The sequence below is a fragment of the Aegilops tauschii genome, chromosome 2 (assembly GCF_002575655.3).
Source record: "Aegilops tauschii subsp. strangulata cultivar AL8/78 chromosome 2, Aet v6.0, whole genome shotgun sequence".
Lineage (NCBI taxonomy): Eukaryota > Viridiplantae > Streptophyta > Magnoliopsida > Poales > Poaceae > Aegilops > Aegilops tauschii.
Genome location: NC_053036.3, coordinates 24,030,389 through 24,041,082, shown reverse-complemented (window position 1 = coordinate 24,041,082; position 10,694 = coordinate 24,030,389). Strand labels below are relative to the sequence as shown.

Here is a 10,694-nt window from a genome sequence, read left to right as displayed (position 1 = left end):
GATATACTATGATTTGTTTCTGCCTTGTCTTTTACTCCAAGTTGGTCATTGTACTCCTATATATATGCCCACGAGGCTCAAGCAATACAACCAACTATTCCACCAATCCCCCCATCCCTTCTAACAATATGCTTTTCATGGGCTCACACATATAGAGTGAGAGTTGATTCAAAGAGAACTAGTTGCATGAAAAGGAGAAAGCTCTCTCTCTCTCTCTCTCTCTCTCTCTCTCTATATATATATATATATATATATATATATATATATATATATATATATATATGCCAAATTTTACGTAGTGAACCAATAAGAATATAACTATTTGAATTCCAAACGTAATTTAATTATGAAATGATCGTAAGATTACCTCGGGTGAAGAATAATTTATTCTGCACCCTGGGTGATGAATAGTAACACTATATATTCCTCCAAGATATCACCTTCACAGCTCCATTGATTTCGTGATATCAAACGCCATCACTAGTTTAGCTAGCTATCACACGTGAGATTTTGGAGGAAACTGAATTCCAGTTCACCATGCCTCGTTTGTATAACTTTTGGTTCACGGTATGAGGAAAACATGCAAAACAATATCCCCATCCGCTGACCACAACCTACCCTACTTGTCTTTAGATATACACTGACATAGGAAGCAACTTTTAGGAATTTGTGTGCTTCACTAATCCATCGATAGGGAGGGTGGAAACTGATGTCGGTGGCTAGATGTGCTAGAGGATGGGCATATACAGCAACGTGATGGCAGTGGCATTGTAGTCGATCTGAAGTGCGGCCGCCGTTGGCACGGCAAGAGTAGCCATGACCGACTATTAGGAGGGAGAAGTTAGAGAAGCATCGATCAAGCTTTCATGAACGTATAAGATATGACGTGTCTTGTAAATTAGATAGGAAGTGCTTAGCATAGCAGTCCTTGTATGGTTAGAAATGATAGCTTGAAAATCACGCATGTTTTGTATCCAATTGTTTTAGATTGCCCTAGCAGTATGCTCGCTCCCAAACGTCGTCAAGCATTCCCGCCGTTGTCCTCGCCAACATGGTCGCCTCACAGCTATCTGATCTTGACTCACAGTAGATTCACGACTTGATGAATGGGATTACCATCTCATAGTGTGACATCTAGCATGCTACATACAAGACATACCACTAGTCTATCAGTCTCGTGTAGGAAATCAGCAAAACTGGTCATTGTCCCATAACACACTGAGCTTGACCTTCTCGTCGGATTTCACACAACCCACCATTACCATCTTATATTCGTGAACATCAATAACTTGCTCTAGTGACACGCTATACCAGCCTAATCTTGAATCATGACATGATTCAACTATAATGAACTCTCGTAGAGGCATGCACCAATCAAAGGGTTTTTCTGGGCAACAAACAAACAAATAAGGGGATTTTAACAAAGGGCCAAATAAGGAATTCTCTCAATAAAAATAGCCGATGTGCTGTGACTTTTCCTGATGCTTCCCAACCCCATATATGCTTCGATAGAATACCAAGGCCTTGTTCATCTTGTAGGAGTAACAAGCATAGAGTATTGCGCTAGCACCATTGAAAAAAGTGTGGCATATATATTGATATGCAACATACAATGTAGGCTACGCCTTTAAATTAGAAGAGCAATGTGCTTGACTCATAAATAGGACAGGCTGATGTATCTTGAGTAGCACATGGTCATTATGGTACTGGAGTGTTGTGCTTGTGTTCAGTGGTGTAGCTCTCAGTGAGTCAGTAGGAGGAGTTCCTGGAAAGTTATTTGCTATGTGTATAAAAACACATGTATTAAAATTGAAAGCGTGAAATCAAGTGTGAACAAATGTGTGAATTAGCATAAAATTAAGAAAACAATTAACAACTTCACCATTCAGGCAAAAGGATCACCTACTTATGAGTATGTGGACCAAGTGAAAAAGGTTCCAAAGCTATAACACAAATATTTAAGCCAGGGAAGGTCAAAACTGTGGTCGCCCATCTCAAGAGAATACAAACAATAAATCAAATGCCCCCTACCCATGAGAACTCAAGCCACACTGCGAAGTTTCCTGGTGCTTCCTAACCCCACCAAGTCTTTTGTGTGCTTCCATGGTATTCAGTGTCAAAAGAAAGCCATGTTCTTACAATACAAATATAGCTAGTTGTGCAGGCGCCACAAAAATAGTGGTATATATCTAGGTATATGATATATGTTGTTTAGACCACAGATTCAAATAAGAATTGTAATGTGCACGAGTCATGGGGTGCGACAAACACGCCAGGCTAATGCTATCTTGGGTACACATGTGCATCATGGTATTGTAGTGTTTTCTGTTCATTGACGAATGTAATGTTCTAAAGCGAAATCAATACAAGGAGTTACTAAAAATCGCATTCATAGAAATTTAGTGAGTGAGGGGCCCAAACATGAACAAATGTGTGACTGAGTATAAACACAACAAGCAAAAACTTCACAGGTTGGCACAAAGAGTGACCTAGAATGAAAACGACCTTAGATCAAATGACACAAGGTTTGGAAGCTCCAAATCAAAATCATTAAAGCTAGAGAAGGCCAAACCTAATATCACCCATCTATCATGCATTCTATCTAGAAGAAAATTTAAAGTGGGAAAACTAAAAATTCAGCACAAAGGATCAAATGTTGGTTGCGGGCGAAATTTGATATCTAGAAATCCAGTCCTCCCGTTGACAGAGTTAAATGATTTGGTTCGAACACAGAAATTCTGCAACAACGTTCCATGAAACAGCATTATTTCGCACACAAATTTTGGAAAAATGTATCTTCTGATTCGAGCGTAAGACATACACACACACGAGGGGAATAAGATAAAACATAATCAAACACAGAAGAACAAATGACTATGAGATAAGTTTTGCTCTCTAGTTGCTGCTTTAATTTGGTAGATAAAATAAATAAACACTGAAGACAATATCAGGGAAAATCCACTCTATATGCTTGATTCATGAAATTATAATTCAAAATAAACACAATTCGAGACCACTGAGGCTGAGGCTTTCAGCTCCTAGACATGGTGAAAAATTAAGAGCAAAACTATTGAAGCATATGCTGTTGGTTGCACATGTTCTCTCTTGAGTGTATTATGGATATGTGGTTTCCTCTCAATCCCTAAGATATAGGCTTTAACATTAATCTAGGTAGTGTACAAAAAAAGGCAGGAAATGCTGCATCCTTTTTGGAATATTACATAATTTTTCGTGTGGTGTAAGTTGTGTGCTGTAAGTATTTATCTAATAACCCAATCTAGGGAGTGTGTGAAAAAGTTGTCTAGTTCAAGAATATATAGGATCTATCTGGTTGCACTTTAAAATTCTTCTTAGTATTTCTCAGTAATAATAAAATGGGTGCGTGATATCAATGTTTTTTGTTGATACTCAAGTATATAGTATTATACATTTACATATCGGATGGTCATCAAAGGATTTGATTCCATGCTCAAACAGTATGCTTCTTTCCTCCCAATGGTCATCGAAATTACCCTGCAATAGCCCAAGGCCCCAAGTTCCTAACATTTTATTCAGTTGAACAAGACAAAATGACAAGTAAGATTCACTTTGGGGAAAGGGAGGAACCTCGTATACTATTGACTCGGAATTATTCTGATAAGCTCAATGTCAAACAGGAGGGTTTTATCTATTAGTCCTTGATTCCTTAGAACGAAATCTAGAGCTCTTTGTCCCTGTAAGAAAAATATGGTGCTTTTGTTATATAATCATCAAAAATATAGAAAAACTTCTAAATTCAGGGAAATATATTACCGAAAATGTTGTCGGTTTTGGGCCTAACTTGTTCAAGTCATTATTTGGGTATCCAATATCCGGTGGTACTATTATCCTGAAGGGTGTGGGCATCAGTAATACGGTTAAAAGTTGTGTTAAAACATTTAGAAACTGTGGTTACGGAAATGTGGGACTGACCTTCTAACTCCACCGGGACGCATGCCTGTCATAGCCTCCTCAAAGGCTGGTATTACCTAATTGATGTTATTAAGAATGCTACTTGTCAGCAAGTAACAAATAATAGCTTCAGAATACACAATGGAACGAAACCTCTAAATGTAATTAAGTGTAAGCGAACTATCACCCGAGTTCTAGAGAAGCTGTTGTTTTGCTCGTAGACAAAGTTAATTTCAAAATAGTGACTGAAAATATATTTTGAAGTGTTTAGATTGGATACATACAAAATTTCCCAATATATAATTTTGTGGTATTTACAAATATATTATTATAGAAATTATTTGTCAAAGTTGTAGTTTGGAGATCCCAAAAATGGTACTATTAGGAAACCAGAGGCGTATGTGAGTAGTACTTGTGTAATTAGTAAATCACCTGTCCTGATCCAACCTTAAACTTGAAGAATTCTTTATCACCACCCTACATGGAAATGCAAAACAGGACAATTGATAGAACTGAAGGAATAACTCAGTTTATACTTCAACAAATATATATGCCAAGGAAGCTGAGAATCTTCTTTTTTTTTTTGTTCATCTTCAGGCAGCATTTGTACCTCGAAAGAACCACCTTTGGTCTTGTTTCGAGCTTCAAAAATGCGACCGTAGTATCCAATTGTGTACCCATCCCAATCAATCTGATGTGCATTCACAAACCCAAGTCAACATCGTGGTTGCACACCTCAACAAATAAAGCTGAAGAACATACATGCAAAATGACCTAGAATCCGATGCAAATGTGATGCTTGCTACTCACCACTACTGTCTCTCCCTTCTTTGGGGATGGGCCCTCTCCAACTCGCAAGTCCTGTAATTCCTCATGAGAATTGTGAACCTAACAAATCTGAACTTTTGAGTATTATGCAGGAACCATCGAATGGCAGTGTAAGCACCTTGTATTGGAGGCCTGATTCTGTTTCAGTGTAATCTGGATAACTCATTTTCGTCTTTCCATAATCCTTCCCACGAAGCGCTGGCACTATAATTGCAATATCAAAGAGTTAGGCTTGATTGCACATTTTACTTATGAACACCTATATGAGTTTGAACGGAAAACTAGATAACTTAAACTTTTAAACGGAAGCTCATTTAGCAGCAGTTGGCTATATATGTCAGCCCCCAGTACCTTCTTAAGTTGAAAGATTTTTCTGTAGTACCAAGAGACAAACCAACAAAACAAAGTCTACAAAATATGTGAAAAACAGGGTACGGCAGATCAAGGCCTCAAGGTAAAATTATTTTTAGTCTAACAACTAGTGTCTCTTCTACAATGTCAATGTAGCAGATTTCAGTAAAACTATATGTCAGCTAAGCATTGATGATACCTATGAGGTTTACAAACAGTCTTAATAGGTTGAAACTTCAAAGGATGTGTTATAGTAGAGAAAAACCTGTCTATTTTCAGATGGGAGGATATTGACTGAAAACTCACTGTCAGTAAATTCAGCTTTTGCTGCTCCCTTCTCCAGACTGTACTGAAGGGAGCCAATGGTGAGACTAATTGCAGGGATCAACAGTAGTCTCCTTCTTTCTACCATACCACCTGTAATAAAAGTAGTAAAAGAACGAAGCCAAGGTCAGTACCATTTGAAATATTGTCAAATCAGTAGAATTAATAAAACTAAATTTAGTTTCCAAAAGAATCTGCTACAGAATCTGTGTCCTGAAATTATCCCAGGGTCGTTGAAGACCACGAGAATTGTCTTATCAAAAGGCGTGTCTGCTCTTCGGCAGCTAGAGATCAAGCTTCAGAGTACAAGATAAGAAGCCCCAAATGATGCTGACTAAAGAGGCCACAAATGGCAATTTCGGGTTTAAGATGACATATACCTATATTTCTTAACGACATGTTTTGGTTCCACACAACTTGGATGGTCATTTGCTATTGAGCGCCGGACTGTTTTATTCTAAGTTTTCCATCCATAGAAATGTAACAGGTACCCTGATTCCAAAATACAGTTTACAGTTGTGTATTTTCAACATTCAGACAAACTACATTCTGCTTCTAAATCCTACTAGCCTTGTCAATAATCACATCTTACAGAAACTTCACAGTCCTTGACAAGGGGTGCGCCGCAGTCAACACGGGCAATGCGCTTCAGTTCGACCACTAATTTTTGTAGACAGTAGTGCTAGCAAATCATCTGAACTAGGATCGACATGAACAGATACTACGCACGCTTCAAAAAAATCTACAACTATCAGCACGGACTAGGAGCAACAATCCGTCGAAGCAAGCTAGAGGTGCTTACCATGGCAAGAAGAGATGACCCGAGCACGACGGCGGCGGCCAGGAGAGGAGGAGAACTCGAAGGTGGAGTGGGCAGGTCTCGTCCGATGAACAGCCCGCTTCGAGGCGGAGAGGGGAGCGGCGGGGCGGGGGAGGAGCGTCGCCTGCCGGCGAGGCGCCGGGAGGCCGGGACGGCACGCCGGGGATGACATGGGGACGGACGGACGCCGCGAGCCACAGATTCGGGGTGGGATAAGAGGTTGCAGCTAGAAGAAACTCCGCAGTTTTGCACCGCGCACGTCCGCCCGTGTGGCATCCGACGGCCGCAAAAGAGTAGTCATGCTGATACCTCTAAAACACATTTTTTGTTGGTTTTCTTATTTTTCCTTTCATTTTCATTTCCATTATTTTTCTTCTTTCTAAATGTGTGGTTTTTATAAAATTTGAAACTGCCCGAATTCCTGAACTTTTCAAAATCTGTGAACATTTTTCCTTTTTTTTTGTTCGGATTTTATGAGCAATTTTCCAATTTTATTAAAATTTTCCCGATTTTCACGCAATTTTTTCAAATTTTATGGAAAAAACAATTTCATAAAAGTTTTTAAATTTGTTGGACGTTTCAAATTATGGACTATTTTTAAATTTTGTGAACTTTTAAAATTTGGGAATTTTCCAATAACTGAACGTTTTATCAAAAAAATTGAAATTTATGAATTTTTTGTTTTTGATGGTGAATGGTCAACGGATTTTTTGAAGTTTTTCCAAAAGTTTCTGCTTGTTCGAATTCGTTATTTTTTTGTGCACGAATTACAATTTCATGAACTTTTCAAATCCATGAACTTTTTGAAAGGGCCGATCTTTTTTCAAATCCAACAATTTTTTAATGCATGAAGCATTTTCAAATTTGCAATCTTTTTTCATATGTGTGAACTTTTTCAAATTCATGAAAATTTTAAAATCCATGAAGGTTTTGAAATGCACGAACTTTTCTTAAATAAAGATTTTTTTCAGTTCCACAAATATTTTTTGAATTCACGATATTTTTAAAATCGATGAACATTTTCGAATACACAAACTTTTTCAAATCCCACAAATGTTTTTGGAACTCATGAACTTTTCAAGTTGGTGAGCTTTTTTTGAATTTGCAAACATTTTTCATGTTCATGAAATTTTGAACTCATGAACATTTTTTGCATTTTTGTTATTTTTCAGAAATTTAAACTTTTTTAAATCGAGTGAACTTTTCAAAAAGTCGATCATCAACAGGGCATGCAAGCCGGTGTGTGTTGAACGGCCGAGCGACGCACGGGCACACTTTAAATGGGTCGGCCCAATAGATGATAACATGAGCACTGGCTAGCGATCTAGCACTTACAGCGTGGAATATGAGCTCCCTTGATGTTTAAGAAGCCGAATAGGAAGTCCCATTGGGGACATCTCCTATTCGCCGTTTCAGGAGAGCAACTAGTTGACGAGCGCTCCTTCGGGAGCCTCCCAAGATCACTTGGGGGTGGGCTGAGAGTGCGTCACTGCGCACTTTCAGCCATCGCCACGTGTCGCGCTCTCAGCGCTCCCTTCGGATTTTTTTTCCTGCACGCGTTTTTTTGCTTTTTAGACCATTTTTGGTTTTTTTTGGTTTTTCACCGGTCTTTCTTAGCTTTTCAACAAATTATTTTCTCACTTTTTAAATTTTGCACGGAGAAACGTGTTCCTTCCGTGAGAGACACGGTTTTGCTTCCGCGAGAGGCATGGTCGTGCCTCTCGGAAACGAAAAAAATGCATTTTCTTTTTTTTTCATCCGTGAGAGCCGTGGTTTTGTTTCCACGAAAAGCACGGCCATGCCTCTTGGTAACGAAAAAAAATGTTTATTTTTCCTTTCGTAAGAGGCATGGTTTTGCTTGCGCGAGTGGCATGGTCGTGCCTCTCGGAAACAGGAAAAAACGCGTTTTCACTTTGTTTTCCATCCGTGAGAGGTGCGGTTTTGTTTCCGCGAGAGGCATGGCCATGCCTCTTGGTAACGAAAAACACAAGTTTTTTTTCCTTCCGTAAGAGGCACGGTTTTGCTTCCGTAAGAGGCACGGTCGTGCCTCTCGCAAACGAAAAAAAAATCTTTTTTTCCTTCCATGAGAGGCACGGCCGTTTTTCTCGGAAACGGAAAAACACGCGTTTTTTATTTTTTTTCCTTCCGCGAGAGGCATGATTTTCTCATGAACAAAAGTTTGTCAATACCTATCAACATGAGATCTTAGTTTGAAGATCTCGACGCGAGGGATCCAACATGAAAACGGTTTGAGATTGGGATGCATGGTTTAGAAGATAAAACGTTTTAAATAAACTGATTTACGAAAAAAAGGAAAATTCTCATGTTATGACAAGTAACATACATGCAGCGCATCACTTGTCACAACCTGCGGAGGTAAAAGTGATCTTTGAAAGGAGTACTCCTCAATTAACGCCGTTTCAGGCGCCGAAAAGAGGAACCGGCGCTCCGTAGGCTAGTTCATGGGCTGCTACCCAATTCATCTCGGCCCTCTAGCTCGTTGACCAGCTTTGTTTTTTTTTCGTTCGCTATACTTACTGTAGTAACATATGTTTTAAAAAAAAGCCCCTCAAATCTCTGATTCTTTCGACCAATTTTCCTTGAAAATCGCCTCAACACTTCTTATCGTTCTACCAAATGAAATTTTAGTTTCTTCAATAAGTCAAATAAGTACATACCCCTCTCCGTAAAGAAAATAAGATCGTTTAGACCACTAAAATAGTGATCTAAACGCTCTTATATTTCTTTACAAATGGAGTACCAAATAAAATATTATTTTTTACAAAATCAAATTAATATATGCAGATAAATCACGATCTGACATACTATTTACATCTCGTTGCAATGCACGACCAATTATCTACCAGTACCTTGTGTAACTAAATATAAGACGGCTTTGTAGTTCAATTTAAATCCTTTTTTCAACAACTGAAACCTGGAGCTGCAGTGCCCTACTAACCGTAGCCGTGTTGACAGTTACTGCCCCATTATTCCGGTAGACCAGTGGGGTCGAGTCCTTGTGCCCCTGCCTTCACGGAAACACGTCAGTCACAGCCATTTCTCTTCCCTGTCATAGAAAAGGACTCGACGCGTCTGACGATGATCCCACTGGCAATAGTACAGCTGAGCAGTCCATTGTCGCTAACCTGCTGCTGGTCGATTTTTTTTTTTTTTTGAGACTCCTGAATGCAATGCCAAGTCAAGTCAAGTCAATGGAAACTCTTGGATGCAATGAGATGCGTAATCGATAAAACATCGTAATTTTCGGACGTACTAAATGAGAGCCAGAATTGTGTAAACTTTTCTCCAGGATTCAGACTTCAGACAAGCTTTTCTCCAGGATTCAGAGTTCTTCTGTGTCAAGGGGCAAATAAATTCCAGTGTTTTCTTGATTCCTCTAAACAAATATTTCTGGAACCAGATTGGCACTTTTCATTTAAAATTTATGTTAATGGTAATTTTGGAAAGTCAACACAATTATTCCAGAAAGGTCAGAACAGTAGCAACTGGTGCTTTTTCTGTAAATCTAAACAAATTTCTCGCTCAACACAACATTATCATACCCATATGCAGGCTGCAGTTTAATACTAGGCCATAGCTATTTTTCTTCTGGACCAAGATTTAACAGGCCAACAGGGGTAGAGGATGGAAATGGCAATCAGGAATACCTTTTTTTTCTGCTTTGTCTTGCTTAACGTGTAACCGTCAGCAGGAGAGAGGAACAGAGGATGAAATATACATCTCCAGATGCTTGCAACAGCAATTGACCGATTCAATCCCAGCCTCATAGACTGTTCCACACAAAATCTCCTTTCTTCAGAAGTTCAGGCGAGGACAAGGGGAATTGAGTGGTCTACCATGTTCCGCTAACCGTAGCCGTGTACCAGGTTGACAGTTACTTCCAACAATAATTTCCATTATTCCGGTTCCGCAAACAAAAAAATCCATTATTCCGGTAGACCAATGGGTCCAATCCTTCTGCCCCTGCCTACACGGAAACACCAATTACAGCTTAGAAAAGGACTCAATGCCAAAAGATGCAGCACGTCAGAGTCAAATGCATCCTCCACATCATAGAAAAGGAATCGATGCCAATGGTCACAGCTGGGCAGTTCAATGCCACTGACCTGTTGGTGGTAGACATTAGCCTACTGTTCCTGTCCTCATTACAGTGTTTGGCCGGTGACCAGCTGTGGCATGCCAAGTCAAGTCAAGTCAACTGAAACTCTTGAATGCCATGAGATGCGTACGTGAGAAAAATCATAATTCATAAGTAGGAGACGATAGCCAGAATGGAATTGGTGAAACTTTTATCAGGATTTAGAGTTCAGACTGACGAAAGACGCCTTCTGTATTGAGGGACAAATAAATTTCAGTGTTTTCTCAGTTCACAAATATTTCTGTAAGCAGATTGGCACTTTTCATTTAAAATATATCTTAA

At 39.2% G+C, this 10,694-nt stretch overlaps 1 protein-coding gene across 3 annotated transcripts; it reads right to left on the bottom strand.

The window, feature by feature from the left end:
* Positions 1-1,411: 1,411 nt before the first annotated feature.
* On the bottom strand, positions 1,412-6,540 carry LOC109781547 (peptidyl-prolyl cis-trans isomerase FKBP19, chloroplastic). Of its 3 annotated transcripts, none has more exons than XM_020340137.4 (10): positions 6,236-6,517; positions 5,416-5,526; positions 4,877-4,962; positions 4,741-4,791; positions 4,541-4,621; positions 4,363-4,407; positions 3,952-4,007; positions 3,793-3,868; positions 3,607-3,713; positions 1,412-1,765 (listed from the first exon to the last, which is right to left on the bottom strand). In XM_020340137.4, the coding sequence occupies exons 1-9, from the start codon at positions 6,423-6,425 to the stop codon at positions 3,615-3,617; spliced, it is 795 nt and encodes a 264-aa protein (XP_020195726.1). In that variant the 5' UTR covers positions 6,426-6,517; the 3' UTR covers positions 1,412-1,765; positions 3,607-3,614. The 3 variants fall into 3 exon arrangements, with proteins under 3 accessions (XP_020195726.1, XP_020195725.1, XP_040257343.1); XM_020340136.4 differs by lacking the exon at positions 1,412-1,765 and adding an exon at positions 3,332-3,513 and having other exon boundaries at positions 6,236-6,540; XM_040401409.3 differs by lacking the exons at positions 1,412-1,765; positions 4,363-4,407 and adding an exon at positions 3,332-3,513.
* Between the last annotated feature and the right edge of the window lie 4,154 nt (positions 6,541-10,694).